Source organism: Aedes aegypti, chromosome 1, assembly GCF_002204515.2.
Source record: "Aedes aegypti strain LVP_AGWG chromosome 1, AaegL5.0 Primary Assembly, whole genome shotgun sequence".
In the NCBI taxonomy this organism is placed as follows: domain Eukaryota; kingdom Metazoa; phylum Arthropoda; class Insecta; order Diptera; family Culicidae; genus Aedes; species Aedes aegypti.
The window spans coordinates 203,869,552-203,890,706 of NC_035107.1; the positions used below are offsets into that span (position 1 = coordinate 203,869,552).

At 38.4% G+C, this 21,155-nt stretch overlaps 1 protein-coding gene across 1 annotated transcript in view; it reads left to right on the forward strand.

Annotated features, from left to right (window-relative positions):
- Window positions 1-19,081, forward strand: part of LOC5578982 — a 72,927-nt gene extending 53,846 nt beyond the window's left edge. Inside the window, exons 6-9 of the mRNA XM_021857295.1 lie at window positions 2,879-4,113; window positions 8,465-9,930; window positions 17,139-18,721; window positions 18,783-19,081. Of these exons, the coding sequence (XP_021712987.1) occupies window positions 2,879-4,113; window positions 8,465-9,930; window positions 17,139-18,721; window positions 18,783-18,829 (4,331 nt within the window). The 3' untranslated portion in view covers window positions 18,830-19,081. The remainder of the gene's footprint in view (window positions 1-2,878; window positions 4,114-8,464; window positions 9,931-17,138; window positions 18,722-18,782) is intronic.
- The last annotated feature ends 2,074 nt before the right edge of the window (window positions 19,082-21,155 follow it).

Consider the following 21,155-nt stretch of genomic DNA (forward strand, 5'->3'; position numbering starts at 1 on the left):
GCAGTTTTAATGCACAAGTCCTACTAAAGCATTTATGTTTGTATATTTAGGGTTCATGATGTATATTAGCTTAAAATAATGTATGTTTAGGGCTTGCGTTCAAAATAAACAAAACAATGAATCCATTGGCTACCTTCCAATGGTTTTCTTTACCATCTGAATGATTTTATTTTGTTGGAATCAGGATTCGAACCCACAACTAGGATGATGGTGTGCTGGATGCCTGGCGCGTTGGTGTCCTGTGCTAAAGCTGCTGATGTAATAAGGTAGGATAAAAGTTTTTTTATAAACGAAGCCACTGTGTGTATTAACATTACTATTCGCCCAGTTATTACGAATAGAAAGAATTCTCTTCGGCGATTGATTTCCTTTCCTCACCAAATGAAACATCAATAGAAATAATTTGATCACCATTCTTTCTCGTAGAGGAAATAACAGAACGTAACCCACAAAACAAAGCCCTAGCGCATTAAACAGATTTCGGGGGGAGAGAAATTGATCGACATTTCCTCTCACTCCTTATGAATAAAAGAGTCTCATAGATAAAATACAACAATTTTGAATGAATACATATATCCTTAGATCATGAAATGGGGGTTCGAGATGAAAGAAAGTCATTTCATTATTCTTCCATATCCCACAAAACGCAATGAGCGAGTGCGAACGTGCTCGATCGTCTTACTTATTTATTACAGATTCGAGTGCGTTTAATGAGGTTATGTAATCTTGTATGACAGCACAACTGTATATTCACTCTAAACGCTTAGCATAATGCTATATTAAAATAATGCTACAAAGCATTTACAATGTTAATCAAATGCATCATTGCTTGACAGTTATTGAATAAATGCATGATAACATTATTAATGCAAAAAAAGTTGACTTTCGACCAAATTAATGCAATGGTATAATGCTTGTGGTTACTTGGGTGGTTATCCACTTTAGTGGCACGAAGATAATTATTCGGCGTAAAAAGTGAGCGAAATAAACGAAAAACAACGCATCAAATTTTGCTGCTTGTGCATCAATAGCTTTGACAGCTCGAAACTGCACGTAAGTGCCATGGACCAATGCACGAGTTCACTAATTTGACGTTGGAGCGGTGCCGAATTCACCCGTTCCCATGGTTACGTAAATAACACGGCACATTATTTGACGTTTTAGCGGTGCCGTGTTATTTATGTGACCATGGAAACCGGTGAATTCGGCACCGCTCAAACGTCAAATTAGTGAACTCGTGCATCGGTCCATGGACCAATGCACGAGTTCACTAATTTGACGTTTGAGCGGTGCCGAATTCACTTGTTTCCATGGTCACATAAATAACACGGCACCGCTAAAACGTCAAATAATGAACTCGTGCATAGGTCCATAGTAGACCTATTCATATTTTCAAAAATGTCTGGAAACTCCCCAGTCAACCAATACTTTGATTTTTCATGTTGAAATGAACCTCTGGTCAAAATTTCAGTCAATTTAGAGTAAATTTAGGAGTGCTTCCAATCAATTATGTGTTTTGGGCCATTTTCAAGCTTTAAAAAATCATAACTACCGAACGAAACATCAAAACTTATCAGAAATACCTCTACATAGTAGTTTATCGAATTCTACGAACTTTTGTCGAACACGATTTTATAATTGGAGTAAGTTTTAACATAGTTTGGTTGAGGTTTGTGTCGTAAGGTTCTCGAAAATCTCTTTTTTTCGGGGAGTGTTTTCACTGAAAAGCAAGCCTGCATGCAAATTTCAGATTTTTAATTTCCAGACATGATGACTACGTATATCTAAAAGTCAATCCCGTTCATAGCTACCGTTTATCCTAAGAAAATAAATTGTAAAAAATAGGTAATTATAACGCACATTTGTAAATCCTTTGTGGGTGAGCCAAGAGCACTACCGTGAGCTTTATAGAATATAAAAAATGAACACGTTAACACTGCCTTTTCTCAGTCGATGATGATGATTGTTTTCAAATCGTTCTAAATGGTCAGTGAAATACGATCAAAACAATCATCACTTGGAACGAAAAAGCAATGCTAACTTGTTCAATTCATTCGTTTTCGGCACATTTGTCATGCATGATTTAACTATTATCATGTTGCGATGCGGTGTTCGATCTTTGGGCATTTATTGTAATTCATTGCTTTAAGCAACATGTAAGCTGTTGATGGTCAATGATTTCATAAATTTATTATGTTTGAATCCCGTTGACTAGGGCATGAAAAAATAATGTCAATGTGTGTTTTATATACCAGATATATTGAGAAAATTGTGATTTCTGGGTACTGTAGAACACAAATCTGGATCAAACAATGTTAAAACTCAATTTAGTTATATAAGCGTGTTCGCCAAACTTTAACCGAATAGAATTAGCTTTCAAATAGTGGTAATAGCACGTGGTTTTGATTTTCCACAAGCTAGTTATGATTTTTCAAACCATGAAATAAGCCCAAAAACACAGACCGGTAGATTTCCGAACATTTTTTCAAATATGAACAGGTCTAGTCCATAGGCTAACCACGGTAAAAACGCCGGGTGTTCATTTGGTGTTTGAAAATAGTCTGGTAAATATTACCTTAGTCAGGTGAAGTCATGGCAAAATTAATGCCAGATGATCTACGTATTTTTTCACGTAGCAATGACGTGTGGATTATTTTAAGTGTACGTTGCCGTGAGCTTTGATTTCAAAAATTAATGGGGTCCGTGGGATGTTTTTAGAAATTGGAAAAGGACACAAGTTGGGAACCACTGTATTAGAGAATTATATTGAGGTTAATCTTGAAGCAAATTTCTCCTTCTAGTAGTTCTTCTGTGTGCTTTTATATATGTAAAGCATCATTTCGCACTTCCTTTAACTATACATTGCGTTCTTTCACAGACCTCACCGCCGACGACATTCAAGACGAACCAGAGGAAGAGCCCCCAGCTCCGGCACCACCGTTGAAACATCCGGACTACTACTACAGTGTGAACAAAAGTAACAACGAGTGCTTGATTCACAAAGGTAATCGTATGTCTAAGCGTAGCGAAAGGCCGGATGGTACCACCATGTGGAGATGTTCCATGGGTGGAAATACCTGTATGGCTGGTGTGGTAATTCATGCCGATGGTACTCCGGAAGAGAATTCCATCAAGCATAATCATCAACCGTTGGCCGAGTTGCCTCCGGAAATAGAACGAGTTGCCAAAGTACCGCCACCACCGCCACAACCCGTGCAGCCGGTTATCAGTGAGCCCAGCAAACTGAGTGCTTACAAACGCCAAGGGGATTCTCTCGAATGGAACGGATTCCATTATCGTAAGATAAAAGAGCTTCCAGATGGTTGCATAATTTGGATTTGCCAAGTAGACAGCTGCCGTGTGGCTGTCAAGATGCTTCCAACTGGCAAGCTAAAGATGCTGAGTGAATCTGAGCATAACCATACGGCTTCCGGTCAACCAGTTTCTGCTGTTCCTGCAATTATGAAACCTGCAGCTTCCACAGCTCCCGAAGGCAGAGGACGTAGTTATCGTCTGTTCAAAAACCAAAGAGGTCAAATGACACTACTCTACCAAGGCTATCGATACTCTATACGTAACAGAAACCAAGACGGTAGCTCTTCGTGGAAGTGTCGATCCAATAGCAGCTGCCGTGCCATCATATTCCTAATGCCGGATGATCGAATTATTCAGGGTAATAATAATGCAGGACATAATCATGAGCCTAACTGGGAATCCACCAAGAAGCTGGAATCTGTTGCTCCCACTCGGGTTAATCCGCTGTACGATTATTTGAACATTATTCCTGGTGGAAGTAATAGCCGACCTCCGTCGGCATCATCGAAGTCCCAGGAAACCGCCGTTTCCACTGCGACGAATCATGACACAAACCCACCAGAAGTTAACTATGGTCGAAATGTGGTCGAGCATAAGAATTACTTCTACCGGTTGATCGTTCGCAAAAAAAACGGACGCGAATATTGGCGATGCGTCCATTTCAAGAGCAAGTCTTGCCGAGCAGCATTGTTCTGCCGAGATAATGGCACAATTGTAACGTCCACCAACGGCAAGGATCACAATCACAAATGTGGTGCGGATGCCAGACCACTTCCCCACTCCCAACACAATGCAGCGGTAAGATTACAGCTTTCTTCTATTTTCTATTATATTTATATTATTACAGTACTGGTAGCGAGTTAATTTTTAGATATCAAACTGGTCATTAAAAGTCACTATAGGTTACAAAAAGTCACTAAAATCACTTTTCCAGAAAAATTGTCACTATTTACCCGTAACGCGGGTAGATCATCTTTTCGTGGTGCGTTACGCCTCAACCCTCTAATACCCAACCCCGCCTTTAAACGGGGTACACTTTGGAATTTTGTGTATTTTTTCGTAGCTCGGAAATCAAAATGATTTTATTTTTGGCTTGAACCTTGACTAATAACACGCATACCTATTAGCCTGGTACACGGTTATATAAAAAAAATAGATTCTCGCTCCAGTCCACTTTTTGGATTGCATCTAGGTCCCATAACAACTGTGCAAAATGTCAGCTCGATCAGAGAAACTATATTTTAGCGCCAGCCGTTCTAAGTTTGTATGGGATTTACTATGGGAAAACTTACTTTTACAAAGAAAAATCGCCAGAGATCGCCCATTGTCCTCTATAAAAATTCTGAGATTGATAGGTATTTCTACGATAAACAACATTGCTGAAGACAGCAAAGCAATCCGATGCTTGTGAAAAAAGTTATTGAGCATAGACTATTCGGAAATTTTGTCCGATTTTGTTATTGTTATTCCTTTACGTGTTAATCAACGTCGCCTTGCCAATAGGTTTTCATTGAATAACTTTTTTCACAAGTGTCGGATTGTTTCGCGGTCTTCGGCAATATTCTTCATCGTAAAAATAGCTATCGAGGTCTATGTTCAGAATTTTTATAGAGGACAATGGGCGACCTCTGGCGATTTTTCTTTGAAAAAGTAAGTTTTTCCATAGTAAATCCCATACAAACTTTGAACGGCTGGCGCTAAAATATTAGTAGTTGATAAACTTCCACTCGGCTGGTTAGCCGTAAACCACGATTCATAATTAAAAACAAGTATTTATCGAGCAACGGACTCATGTTCCGTAACCGGTCGTTTGAAAACGTCGCGACCCATTGGAAGCCCACACAATAGAAACCTCAGCCAGCGCAGTTGCTGGCTAGTGTAGTGTGCTATTTCAATACCTAAAAAATAATGCGCTCTCGGGCTAGGCATTGGATATATATATAGAAAGCGTTGTGTTTGGATGGGCATCTAATTCTTCCGAAAGAGGTGCACTTTGCGAAAAAGGACCACGTGATTATTGAGCTGAAATCGAATTCAGGTTAACTTCTGCGTTCATGAGTCCTCTCATGGCGTAGGGGTAACGCGCCCTAACTAGAGATCAGGGAGTCGTGAGTTTGATTCTCACTGAGAAGACGTGTAACTTTTTCGCAAATCTTCACATCAATTTGTCCATTTAATCCAATTGCAAACTATATGTAATGTTTAGCTTTTCGGTAGTTGTTAAACTTCCACTCGGCTGGTTAGCCGTAAACCACGATTCATAATTAAAAACAAGCTAAAATATAGTTTCTCCGATCGAGCTGAAATTTTGCACAGTTGTTATGGGACCTAAATGCTAACCAAAAAGTGAACTAGAGCGAGAATCTAAATTATGTCCCACACTAATACCTATAAGGAAAGTTTTTCATGACTTTTGAAAGTTTTTTGTATTTTTGAAAATTGTTTGAAAAATTGTGTTCTTATATAACCTACAAATGCTTGGGGTTCATCTAACGTGCAATATAAAAAATCGTACCTTTTATATTTTTCTACGATCAACCTATCATAGAAGAAGAGCTTGGTGGTATTAAAATAATTTAAAACCTGTTTTTCCGCTAATTACCGTAAAGTGCCCTAATTCAGCGCATTGCCTAATTCCGCGCATTTCATACAAACTTATTTATATATAGAAATACCGATAAATATTGCAGCACCTTTTTTATGCAATTTGATGCTTCTTTCATTAAGACACTTTTTCGCGGCGTAAAAAAAATCAGTGTAGACGCCATTTTCTTTAATTTTCTTAGCGTCCGTGCTAAGACTGTAGGACAAAAACAAAAGCGATTTCTATATTGAAAATGTTTTATTTTTTATGCAATATTCCATGGGACTACTTGCTACAGCTATGTTTCATAGTGCTTCTATGAAATTTTATCAAATATTAGCATAATTATTGAGTTTAATCCAAAAAAGTGTTGCGCGGAATAAGGTCACGGCCTTTTTCCATTATGCCCTAATTCCGCCCACTACTCTTCGTCGGACAACAGACAAGTTAAACATGCTATATTCGTCTTCACATCTGACTATTTCTCTGAAAAGTATCTTCATGCATAAATAAGTACGTTTTACGTACCTACAAAGCGGAATATCTGGCCCACATACAGGGAAATTAGAAGCGGCCGTCCAGAAACCACGTGGTCATTTTAGTGGGAGGAAAAGTTTGTCCAATGAACAAAGTGCATAAAAATTTAAAAATTGTTGTGTGAAGAATTATGAAAATCCGAAAAAATACCACTTCGCTTATGGAAAGCCCCAACGGATTATTCTGTACATCTGTGTACACACAATTTACTTAACCTTGTGAACCAATTGAATTGAAAAAAAAGTGAAATGCGAATAAAATTCCTTGTATTGTATGAACAGTGTAGAATACAAATATAGGAGTAGTCGGTCTGATTTCACCAATGAGATGGGATGAGGACCCCTTGAAAATTGCATAAATTCTTGAAATATTATTTCAAATATCAACTAATGTTATATGTAAATGCAACCCATGTTATAAGTCAATGCTTTGAACTCAATGAAAAGGAATAAAAAATCATAAAAAGATCCGAGAATTCCAATTCATTTTCTGCGCTTTTATCGACTTTTCCTTAAGGTGGTCAAGCTTTCAATTTCGACAAGGGAACTTTTTCAATAAAATGACATTTGTAAATTATGAATACCTACTGTCCAGTTTATATTTTTCCCACAATTTACAATAGATTTGCTAGCGATCCACTCATAAACCTTTTTTGTTGATGCAGTACTCATTTTTAATTAATCATTTGAATCGTTTTATTCCTTCACTGCGCTGAATTACGGCACTTTACGGTACCACGGAAAGTAAAAAAAATCCAGAAAAGAAACTAAAATTTAATATTTTTAAAAGTACCGTAAAAACTTGAATTTTCATTTTAGCCCAAAATCAGTAGCTAGAAGAGGCTTCAAGAAAAAATGAAAAAGGATAGGTATGTTCAAAAATAAAAATTATAAAAATCAAAAACCAAAATTCATAGATTCGAGAATAAAAATAAATCATTGCCCAAAACGTGTTTAGAACAATTTTAGATAACTAAAAATGATATTTAGGGGTCTATTTTGTAAATCGAGCGAATTCGTGTGACTCGTCTGTAGTCATTGTCGATCAAAGTAAGCATGCATATTTCAGATGTCACCCGTCGACTCCCATAGTAATCCAGTCACATACAGTGACAACCAAGATTGATTGAAGGGAGGTTCAGTGATCTAAGCAGCCAGTGGGTGCGAAGTGAGGTCAGCTACAGGGGAGGTGAAAGTGACAGCTGGGGAGCTGGCTAGCTGGCGAGTATGTTTTCATAATGTCGTTTCTATGGGAATGTTAGGCATTGTTTACTACAGAAAACAAATCCTACCGGTAAGTGAACATTTTCTCCCGCATTTCTGAGTAACGTTTACCTCCTTCGTGTGTTTTAGAAGATGTAAAATGCAAGTGTTTTATTGATTAAAGTGAGGAAAAGCTACTATGATGCTACATTTCTTCTATGCCTAGTGAAATTAAAATCCGAACGAAACGAGATGAAGTGTGGCTGTGAAAAATGTTTGGAGGCACGTCTTAAGTTAGCACCTTCAAACCAAAACAAACTCGTCAGCTGTCACCTGGTATTTCAAAATGGCGAATTCAACATTCTGACACATTGATGTACCTTCCTTCTAGATACTTGAGTGACAGAGCCGAGTCGAGCAAAAATTTTGGTCGACAGTGACTCCAGTCGAGTCGTTTTTGGTCGACTTGACTTACAAAATAGGGCCCTTAGATCAAACATAAAAAATTGGGAGTTAGAGAGTTAAGTGAGCCTTTTAGAGCAATCCAGTTTAAAGTAACTACAGTCGAAGCGCGTTATAACGACATCGCAAGGGACCGTCGCAATAGAGAAATGTCGTTATAGAGAATAGTTATAACATTGAAATATTATTCATGGGACCCAAAATTGTCACTATAGAGAGCTTTTGTCGCAATAAAAGTTGTCGTTATAACGAGCTTTGACTGTATTTGATATTTTAGTCACTATTTTGCTACTGCACGCTACCAGTCCTGTTATTCGCGTTTGCTGCTGTTAACCTATGTTAACTAATCTAATAACTCTTTCAGCACAAATCAATGACTTCAGTGGGCTTACTAGAAGCAGCGCGATCTGCAGCTCAACCGTCGCCCTTGGAGGAAGTGCAGCTAACTGACGTTGACGAAGAGCGATACATTGACCATGGTGAATACGTTATCGCCAAAAATCGTAAAGATCAAAATACGCTTATCTACAAGGACCGCCGGTATTATCTGTCCTACAATCGAAGCGATGGATCCGCAGTTTGGCGCTGTGCCCATCGAAAACGCTACAAATGCTACGCTTATGTGAGACTTCGACCGGACGGACGCTTGCTAAGTACCGGAGAGCAAGATCATTCGCATTCGATGAAAACCGAGTTCAATCCTCCGGCTGCTGAAGCGAAACCTGTCAAGAATTACAAAATAGTTAAGAATCGTGTTGGAAACGATATCCTAATACACGAAAATCACCGTTTCCGACTGAATTACCAAAGAAACGATGGAACGACGCACTGGCGATGTGTCTGGGCCAGAAGTAACCACTGCTCAGCTGGCGTGTATCTGTTCGCTAATGGAGTGTTGAAGAACGCTGCAAACGAATCAGCGATCGTACACAACCATCCACCTCCAAGTCAGGTACGGAAGGCTGTCAATGTGAATGCGACAATGGAACCAATGCCCGGTCCGTCTTCTGTGCAGCCAAGCTCCAATGCCAATAACAAGCGGACTATACCTGAAGATGAAGGCATAACGGAATTCAAATTTATAAAAGAAGGTACCAACAAGGTACTCGTTTGTCGTGGCTATCGCTACTTATACACGTGGGTACGCAAAGACGGCAGTATCTACTATCGCTGCACCCAAGTTAAAAATCTCCAGTGTACGATGGGCATTTTGCTCCTAACGAACGGAAGGCTAGTTCGTGCAGGAGATCAGTGCCATAATCATGATCCTAGTCAGGAGGAGGAAGAGGAAGACGAAGACAATGATGTGATCGCTATCACAGAAGAAGTAAATCAAGCGCCGGAAGAGCAACCAATGGAAGATGAAATACTCGAACAGTATGCTCCACTAGTCATACCCCAAGGTGGTGATAGTGATTTCAAAATTGCTAAAACTTCACGCGGCGAATCGTTGATCTACCAGGGCTACCGATATTGGGCGAAAAATCGTTTGGCTAATGGCATAGTATCGCTTTGTTGCACTCGAAAGAAAATGAAGAAATGTCCAGCCATGTTGCGACTGCATATGAATGGCCGTGTTGTTGACCCGATTGGTTTAGGCCATACCCATCCCCCGAACATTGAAGGAGGTGGCGATATCTCGATGTTGCAGCCAGTGTCAGTCACAGTCGCTCCCAAACAAGCTGCTCCAAAGCCGGTGCTTATCCCTAGAGAACATGCGTTTGTGGAAAAACGTGTAGTCCCGCCATCCCAGTTACCTGCGCTGTCATTCAACGAGGAATCCGATGACGAAACCGATGCAAACGACGAGTTAATTAACGGATCGAAAAGGTGAGTGAATTTATCTTTCTAACCGAACTATAATAGGTCGGAAATGGTTAGATTTCGCTCAACATTTGTACTAGATAACAAGCCCACTGCAGATTGCTTTATTTAGTGTAGCCATGTATTGCTGTTTGCATTTGAGAAGCAAATCTTCACTAAATGTCTTTCAAATGCGGTAAGACAAAACAATCAAAGGACACCTAGCAACGATTACACACATCTCCGCAAACCTAACATAGAAAAGCTTACTTTGACATCGGATTGCCTGTGGAAAGTCTTACCGCATTTGATATTTGATATATAAAACCATCTCGCTTTGTCTTTATTGAGCTGTTTGTTAGCAAACTTGATTTAACGTAAGAGTTGTGCCACTCGTGCGCTGTACCGATATAGCTTTGTCTCTTGCCATCTTGGTGTTTTGCTTCCACGCCAGTTGTTCATTGTAGTGTTGCTTTTACCTTTCAATATAGTGTCCTAAACTAATCGGCTTTTATTGAATAACTTTTTTTTCATAAGTGTCGGATTGCTTCGCGGTCTTCGGCATTGTTCTTCATATATCGTACCCTTAATGCTACAACTGGATAACTCGAAAATCGACGTTTTGAGATAGACGACTTTGAACATTTGACCATTTTTTAAGTACAAGGTTCTTCGTTCCGAAGTGTTTTTCAATTGGTATTTCATGAAGTAGGGGGAAGTCCTCTATGCCCGGACAGTTTGAATTTCCCAAAAACGAATAATGATATTAAGATTTTAGTATTCCAGGATTATACCAAAACACATTTTTGCAGTGTATACAAACTATGACGTTTTCATGTCCAAACGTAAACAGTAGCTGTTAAAAGTTTCACTCTGATACCATTTACCAAAAAAAAAGTGAAACGATAAAATTTCATATAAGTGTAGCCACAAATGTTTCTTATGATTTAAGCTGAATTTTCTCCGTACATTGACTTCAGTAAGTTTTGCATCAATCACAATGCAAAATTTATTAGAAAATGTAGAATTTCAAAGAAAAGCAACCTTTTTTGTGAACCATTGCAAGTCCTCTATGGCCGGACACCTCTTGTTTTCGGGTCTACTCCGTTTGGCATAATGCCGTTTGGCATAATGCCGTTTGGCATACAGTTGTTTGGCATAAAGTCGTTTGGCATAATAGTCGTTTGGCATAACAGTTGTTTGGCATAATAGTCGTTTGGCATAATAGTCGTTTGGCATAATTTGAAAAAGGAAGATACTGCAGTGGTACAGTAATATGCGGGACCATAAGATGCGTCATAAAATAACATGTTCCTTTTTTTCAAATGGCATGAAATAACTTAGGCGGTCGACACATTTTTGTTAAAAATGCGCAATAATATTACGGACACAATGGTCATGTATGATGCAATTCCAAGAGTTTTATTGGATATTGGTTTCCTTGAAAAATGAAGATTAGAAGTATGTCCTATCAATAACTGACAACGGAATGTACGATCGTGAGCAGTTTACCCACATTCCTTTGCTTAATGGAAGGAATTTGATCAAATTCAATGTTCTTCACAATTATGCCAAACGACTATTATGCCAAATGGCGATTATGCCAAACGACCGTTATGCCAAATGACATTATGCCAAACAGCTATTATGCCAAACGACTGTATGCCAAACGGCATTATGCCATACGGCATTATGCCGAACGGGGTAGACTCCAAAACATGTATTTTATTACATTTAGTATACATTCAATGTCATCATGTTAATGACACATCCCATCATATCTATAAAGAAAACGAATTGATTACTTTATGTCATGATTCGAAAACAAATCTACAGAATCGAATATTTTGGGCCGGTTTCGTCTCCTCTTCCATCATAGCTGAACAATGGTAATGTTAATAAACTATGTTCTTCCATCTATGACCACTAGTCGCTAAATGAAAAATAATTTGTTGACTTAACTATACCCTACAATTTTAAGAGATTACTTCCATACGATCCTCTTGTTTTTTTTTTTTGAATTTCAACGCATTTTGGCATGTGATCCGACTTTCAATCAGTGTTCGTGCTTTTCGTTAAAATATTGTGTTTATTTAAAATATATTTGTAAATAAAAGAAACTACAGAATAAAAATAAACAGAAATATTTTGTTTGAATGAATGAATGTATAAATGGTACAAAATAATGTCACGAAATAGTATCATAATAATATAAAACATGTTTGTAGCAATTACATTTAGTATGACAATTGAAATTTCGAATTTTTGAATGTGATTTACAGGTACCGCAGTAATAGGCAAAAAGCTATTTTGATTGTTATATTATTTCTCAAAAATATAGAATTTTTCTTAAAAATTCAACATCTATCATGTAACTACATCTATCATGAACTGATATATTTTAAATATATTTTGAATAAACTTTGTATGTTAAATATTATTCAAATAGCTTTAAGCTGATTGCTATTATTCAAATAGCTCTTAGCAGATTTTCAACTAATTTCTGCAAAAAATTTAAACGGTTTTTGTAAGATCTAAGAATGCTTTTTAATGTGCAATATTCGAAATTGGCGGTAATATTGAATAGTACTAAAACTTCAACCAAACATTTTTTCCATCTTCATGCTCGATAAAAGTGCTAAACGTAACTTACGTAACTTACGTAACTTACGTAACTTTGCAGAAACATTGCATTCCTAAAATATGAATTTTGTACTTTATTTTAAAACGACATTTCTATTTTTTTGACAACAGCCAATTTGACGTCATAAAAGTCAAAGAAATTTTGATTTTAGTTCAATTTCAATCAAGGATCATGATAATATCATACATGAGGTGTATTTTAAAATGATAAAAAGCATAAAAATTTCAAAATAGTTTTTGGTAGTTTTGGCCGCCCCTTTACATGGAACCCGACCATTGTGGCTAATGGTCGGTGGGTCCACAGCTTGATAGTCATCATCAATGTTCATCCTGTTTCTCGCTACATTTCTACCATTTCACCGTTCTACCTGGCAGCCACTGCCGTTTTATTGATCAGTAGATTACCTTCACGATCATTGCACATGACGATTTATTATTCCTTAGCAAAATATGCTGAGTAACAGAGAACTGCAATCCGTTACCAAGTATATATCCTATCAATTTGCTAGCTGAACCTCATTTTTTTATTTTCACGCACCTTACCATTAATTGTGCTTCAAATACCATGGTTTTCATCGATTGGATAAGAGCATAATACATTTTCATTTTGGTTCTAGTGTTATAAAATCTAAACACCACTGTATTGAAGATGTGCGAGATCGTGGTTCATTCTTCGCCGCCTCTCATCGTTCTGCTCCACATCGATAAGTCTAAGAACGCGCCTCTTGCATACTGATCCATGTTTCATGTCCGTAGATGACAATGGTATGGGAATAATAATTCGACCCAGCACTAATTTTGGCAAGGATTTCTTGTGGGTCGAAAATTAGTACTTTTCCCTTAGTACTTCATTGTCTGTTGATCTGATGTACGTATTTGGTCTGCTGTATTGGCCATCACTGTCTGCATTCTGGGGCCTTCCTTAGCCGAGTGGTTAGAGTCCGCGGCTATAAAGCAAAGTCATGCTGAAGGTGTCTGGGTTCGATTCCCGATCGGTCCAGGATCTTTTCGTAATGAAAATTTCCTTGACTTCCCTGAGCATAGAACACGGTGTCTTTGTGGAGTAACTTTATTACAAAAAAATAGGTAAGTCCGAAATTTCGAACTAAAAACAATTAGACTTTGCTCTTTCATTTGCGACCAAAATCAAAATAATCGGTCGGGGGGTCCAGAACATTTTTTTTTTATTTGTGTGAAGTATTCATGGATATGTGTTTTTGTACCGACACACATTGCGTTGAACATAGATACGGGACAAACTGCAAGATCAAACCATTTGAACACCTTGGCTTAAAAGGTAAAGTTGTTCTTGCTCAAAAGAGCTGTAATAAGCATATATGACATATGATATACGCATAATTGTAAAACTGTCTCAAACATCATTTTAGTTATTGTCCACGAAAAACCTTGAAAATCGTACTTAAATTGGTCATAATGATGTAAGAAGTTATTAGGAAATATTTTTAATAGGTGAAGATGCATCGATATCAAACCTCGAATTTTCAAGAGCTTGTTTGTAGATTTGTATCTTGAGAACCTGACATCCTTTTGCGTTGAACATTTTATTGATTAGTCGCCACCAGCAAGTGACCAGTGAGTTACCGGTTGTCTGCTTCTCTAGACTTGTGCTTTTGAAAAATCGAGGTTTGGCTTCTATGTATATTCACCCTTAAAACCATTGATAACCGAGTGTGTAGCTCTTTGTTATTAAGCAGATAAACGGACCAAAATAAAAAAAAATGTCACCGCTGGGAGACAGAGGAGGATCTTCTCTTCGTCGTAGCATTATGAAATAAAGTGTAAATCCATTCGTTTTCTCAGTAATAACAAGCTATGGCTCTTAGGACGAGATCATAAATTATGCGAGATTTCTCTTTTTACTCGTACACAAATTATGTCACGCTAAATTTCAATTTTTTCGACCTTTTTCCCCCCCTTTGTCACACTTTCTGTATGAGTCCTCCGATAATTTTGTAAGGCTTGTCACGCATGGCTTAACCCCCTCCCCCTCTTGGAGCGTGACGTAATTTATGCATGACCCCTAGATCCAAATTGACTTATCCGCCTTTCAAACAACACAATTTCAGTTATTCGAATTAACTAGTAGAGGGCTTCGCATGTGATAAACCTTGTTATAAGGCATGTACCGTAATTCGGGGTGTAGTTGATCATTCACATACCCACATGTATAAACTGTCAATAGAGCTATAATTTGATTTCAATTAGCACAATTTCTGTGATGTCGCCTAACCGGACAGCTACTCTTGATATTCCTAAATTCGATTTAACATTTAAGATAATTATACCACGGAAAAAGAGATTTTTAGGAAAATGTTTGATGAACTGTTGAAGGGTTCTTCTTCAAACAATCAATCATTGCCAAGGCTATATGAAGACACCGTTTATATAAACTGTTTCATACATTCCAGATATGTTCTGTGAATCCAGTTTTGAATTTGCATTGTGGATAAAAAGTCATTTTACGAGAAAAAAATGTATGTTTTGTGAGCGAGTCGCTAATTTCAAAGAAAATTGCATACCTTTAGGAGTTTAATGTGGTGTATTCTGTAAATCTTAATATTCAAATCTAAAAATGACCGAAAAATCAACAAGTTGTAAGATTTTAGAGACTTGATTCATATTCAGTGACCCCAAATTTAGTGAATAGCAAATTTTTTTACTTTAGGAAACCTATCACAATAATTGATCAACTTCACCCCGGAATCAAAACCTCCAATTTTTTATTTTTAAATATTGTTTTGTTATTACGAGAACATTTCGTCAAAATTTCGTTTGTATAATTCGATAAACATCCAACCAGTACAGGTTTTAAAAATATTTGGATGATAATACACGCATCCTACTAGGAGTTACAAAGCAGAACCGCTCAAAAGTGATCAACTTCCCCCCATTTTACGGTAATATACTTGCCCCATGGTGCTGAAAAATACACTAATTTGGATGGTATTTTAGAAGTTTCAAATCTTATATTTTTTTTGTTATTTTCTTAATGGCACAGTGCTTATGAAAAGATCAGAAACTAACATCATGAGGTTAAAATGGGTTTGGGATTTTTGTACTTGTTTGCAGTACTATAACCCCATATTAACCCCTATACCTTCATTTTTTCAAAATATTCAAATCGCGGTAACTTTTTTGTTTCTCAATATTTTTGAAAAAAAAAATTCCACAACTTCTCAAAAAACTCTCTTATTTTCAGAATCTGTATCGGTTTTGAGCATTGGTCATTTATATTCGGAGATATTCCAAAATTCCATGGGGGACCGACGCATAGCCATAACTCTCGTAATTATCTCTGGCTACAGATTTTTTCTCTTATTCGGTTATTCGCTTTTCACAACTAAACTTTGATGAAAGTCTATTGTGAAGGAATTGAACAAATCGGTGTAACTGTTTTTGAGCAATGAGCTTTTATGTTTTTGGTACCACTCTAGCCGTAACGAGATCTTGAAAACTTCTTAAAACATCATATTGAAATTTTATATGGGAAGTGTCGGTCCCCCAAGGAACACCGAAATATTTTTAAAACCAGTTGACCAATGGTCAATACCGACATAGATTCCAAAAGTAGAAGAGTTTTTTGAGAAGTTGTGAATAAAATGGTGGAAAAATATAGAGAAACAATAAAGTTATCGCGATTCAAATATATTTTTGTGCTGAAAAAATGAAGCTGCCGGTAGAGGGGTTAAGCTAAATAATAGCAAACAAACTCATGAATATCTCTTCTGCTATCTGTCGAATTGAATTTCTCTCTTCAGCAAATTTCTTTATTATGGTTTGAAGAATGAGCTTTTACAATGGGATAATAAGTTTGTACTTACATTACAGTACAAGCGTGTTTGGAACATACCTCAAAATTTCTTCATAGTAATTTCCATATAAACCTACATTGTCTTTGGGCCACCTTAAATCACCACCTAGAAAGCTGCGAATTTCACAGAACACTATTTTTATAGTAAGGATAGTAAGGAACATATGTGAGATTGAATTCTCAAACATTTTTTAATTTTGAACCGCCCTAATGTACATAAACACATAGATAGACAAATTCAAACATATGTGCAAGTCTCTCGAAATCAAACAAAAAAAAAATACTCTGGACCCCCCGACGGATTATTTTGGTTTTAGCAGCAAATGAACGCGAGAAACCTATACTATATTGTGGAGAAGTTTCAGACTTACCTATTTTTTTGTAATAAACTTGTTCTACGAAACACACCGTGTAGAATATCATCGTACCCGCCACACGATATACGAATGCGAAAATGGCAACTTTGGCAAAGAAAGCTCTCAGTTAATAACTGTGGAAGTGCTCATAAGAACACTAAGCTGAGTAGTCGGCTCTGTCCTAGTGGGGACGTTATTGCCAAGAAGAAGAAGCATTCTTAGCGGCAATGGTTTGTTAAAATGCTGCTTCCACCTTTCAATCATCACACGTTCGTCTATATGTTCCCAAATTATTTCCCCATAAATAAGCACGTAGAAGCAAACATTTTGGGATGTGTTGAGCGAAAATGTTCAAAGCTAACTTTTGTCAGTTAATAACGAAAATTCCTTTCTTCTCATTTCAGGTATACATTTATGAAAAGCTCGGCCCAGCGTAATTTCATTGTTTTCGAGGACTTTGTATACGATTTTGAGCACAAACAGCACGACGGCTGCGTTTTCTATCGGTGCAAAACCAGCGACGCATGTCCAGCCACGTTGATGCTGCTGAGCAACGGTCGTGTGATGCATCTGGCCGATTCAATGCACACGCATATGAAGCCCGATCTGAGGATCTTCCGCCCTGTGGGTCGAGGCTCGAAGGAATTTAAAATCGTACAGAACAAAAACGGAAGCAACATACTGGTGCATCGTGGCCACCGGTATACCACTCCTCGATCTAAGACTGATGGCGCTGGCATTTGGTATTGTCACACGTACGTTCCGGATATCAACCGTCGATGCTACGTTCCGATTGAACTCCTTCCTAATGGTCGAGTTGCTCCGGTGGGCGATAAACAGCACAGCCATAATCCTCCATTCAAAACTAAGCCTGAACCAGGTGCGGCTCACGACTCCAAAGACAACATCGTCAAAGCTGAGCACAGCAATGGCACTGCCGATGTCAAGGCGACCAACAATCGTATGTTACTGCATGGCGGACATCGATACAACTTTGCGAACAAACGCGACGATGGAGCAATTCTTTGGAAGTGTATTGAAAAAACTTGTAATGCTTCGATGTACCGACTAACGGACGGACACATTGTCAAAGGACCGGAACATAACCACGATCGAATGGAAACGCTAGATAACTCGATGAAACGAAAGCTGTCTGATTATGAGACCAAACCGAAACACACCAGCCCAAGCGTAACCGACAGCGATTCAAAGCTATCGTCTACACCTGATCATACGGCATCCTATCCAAGAGGTATTGCAATAAGGCCGAATCCCTACATTGGAAAACCTATCATCCACGAGGGGTACCGTTATATATACTACCTGACACGACGTGATGGCTCGGAACACTGGCGTTGCAGCCGGAGACTACCGATGAAGTGCCGTGGAGGATTGTTCAAGCAAACCGACGGAACATTGATCAAATCCAATGAGGAAGGACACTCACATCCTCCGTATGTCAACATGGACGATTCAGTCTCCATGTCGTTTGCGATCACTGAAATGTCACAAGAATCGAACGAGGATTCCGCAGAGGTGGTGGAAGAAGTGTTGGAAACTTCAACTAGTGCGGAACCGCAGCAGCAGAAGTCGCCATTTGTAGACGATGAAGGCTCATACGATTATGAGCTCATTGATGTCAAAGGGAAGAAACGAGGAATGTACCTTATCCATAAGGGTGCCATGTTTGTGGCAGGCCACACTAGAAGGGATCGAGCAAGGTACTATCGATGTCGAACTGCCGGCTGTAAAGTTGCCATGTTACTACATCGAAATGGGTTGTTAGTGAGGATGAACGAAAACACGCACGATTGTCAGAACGCCGTCAAGACTGAGGAACACGACAAAGAAGGTGGAGATGATGATGAGGAAGAACATGTTGAGCCCAGCAAAAAGAAACAACGATTGGAGAACGACGAAGCCAGTTCGGTACCAGCTGAGGACGACGAAACCACAGAAGAGAAGGATGTGGAGGTGAATGGTGATGGTAAGTTGAATGGGAGTATATTCTTTGCACAAACGACTGAAGAATAATTTAAACTTTGCAGAAGATCCCGTCGTGGAAGTGAAAGACGAACCAGCGGATGGACACTAGGTCCGTTTCGTACTATAAGCAACAACAGTAGCAGCGCATTTGAAAGAATACACACGCATTAGACACTTAGACAGTGCCGCAACTGTTCTTCTACCATTCGCATAATCTACTACTACAACAGTATCCGTAAGTATTTATCTTATTGATGTAAAGTTAGTTCGAACATAAAGTTGATGTAATTTCATGTATTTTGACCTGAGAGCGCAGCAATAGTCTTAATGGAACATAACAAAAGTAAACCAAATAACAAAACTTTCTCGCGCAACAATCTGGTAGAACAGAAAAGAATGCCCTTCCTAGAATAGAAAGCAATCCTAATTGATGAAGATAAACAAAACATGGCCAGTTGTACTCTGAACATGGAAATTACAATCATCAAACACATTTTAATTTAAGGGACGGGCCAAGAACAAGTGCAGTGGTTAGCACACGCCTCTCACGCCGAGGATTTGGGATCGAATCCCGTCCCCGAGATAGTCTCTTGACATTCATGGTATCCTTCAAATGTATAACCCCAAGGCTCAAACAACGTACTATTTTTTAAGAAAAATTCTCTAGAAAACTATTTTTCAAGATAATAAAAAAAAAAATCCTTGCGCAATTCAATAAACACGCGAAAACGCAGCAACGTAAGGAAAAAAATCACAAATCGGTTCACTAACATAAAAGTTAAAGTTACCTTCAAATTGCTCTGGAGTCATATTGACCCCAAACATAAATGGCTGAAATAGCCATTTTATCCGAAAAAGCGTCCATTAATTTTGCTTGGGGTAAAGTGGTAAATAGTTGGGAGAAAAATGAACAACTACAGAGAAAACGAGTACAAAGTGATAAATTGAAATTGATTCAACTATATTCCATGTTTCTTGCCTTTTAGTTCCCCAAAAGGTTTACAGAATTTTGTCATGCGACAAATCTATTCCGAGAGGTCTGGAATGACAAACATCAGATTTGATGAAAACCTTAAAAAATATAACCAGATAGAGTACCTACCTGACTACCTAGGTTTTATCATTCATGAATAATATATGGACAGGGAATCCAGTGTTTTTTTATTCTTGTACAGTTAATTCACGGATCAAGAGTGTTTCTAAACACACAAGAGTAACATATATGATGATGAGATTTTGTTTGAATTTTCACAATAAAATGTTAACTAGGGAGTAAAACGGCGTAGCTGACACAAGCCAATTTTATAGTCGGAATTGGTGGTCTAAGATTCTGCTTCATAAGCAGAAGGTCATGGGTTCAATCCTGAATGATGCCTTTAAAGCGGCAGTGAATGCGGATCCGGACATAATCAGAACCACGATGCAACGCTGCATAGATCAAGAAATCTACCCTGATTTAAAAACGCTTAGAACAAGCAGAAACCTACAGCGGTTGGAAAGCACGTAGAGGATCATGTGCTTAAGAGTAGCAAGCGCATACCGAAGGGTATCTAAAGAGGTCGTGTGCATTACAGCCGGGATGACGCCCATCGCATCAAGGAAGGTTTAATGCCTCAACCAAAGAGGAGTCCGCAACGAATGCAAAGAGTAGGGTTGGGACAAATTCTGAAATTCACTTTATAGTAGCCAATCAAGGCAAATCACAGTCAGCGCAGCTAGTGAAACTCACTCCCATCGCTGCTGTAGGCAAAAAGCCTTGAAAATAGCAAAACACCCGTTGCTAAGGGCAACCCAAAATTACTGAAGAAAAATGTTCTATTTCCCGCTGCATTTCCCACATTTAGATCATTCAATGACACATAATGACACTAATGAATGACTAAATTCATACACGCAACATAGGCTACTTGATGAGATTCACGTTTTTGAACTATGTACTGGGAAGAGCCACGTGACTTTCTCGAAATTCAAGCCTACTACTATTACCATTCCCAGCACTGGCAGAGGCAACGCTCAAAGGTTGGCAGCAGGAATGGGCTAACTCCACTGAAGGTAGATGTACCCATCGGCTAATACTAAATGTGTCAAATTACAGTTAACTCTCCCTTACTCGATATTCCGTATCTCGATATGGCTAACTCGATGGTCCCTTGGAACGCAGTTGCACTGGTTTTGTGTTCTGTAACTCGATACCTCCCTAACTCGATTGTCCCTTCAATATCGAGTAAGGGAGAGATGACTGTAGTATAAAAGAAACCATGGGGAAGTGAACTTCCAACTGATGCAGTTACATGGTTGCTATAGGCAGTAGGATGCAGAGCTACTAGGGCACTTCCATTGGGAGTTTTTTCTCGGCCGAATTGTCTGAAACTTTGCTTTAAGAAGCACTTTAATACGACGCATTTATTTAGTTAACATCTAAACAGATAGCACTG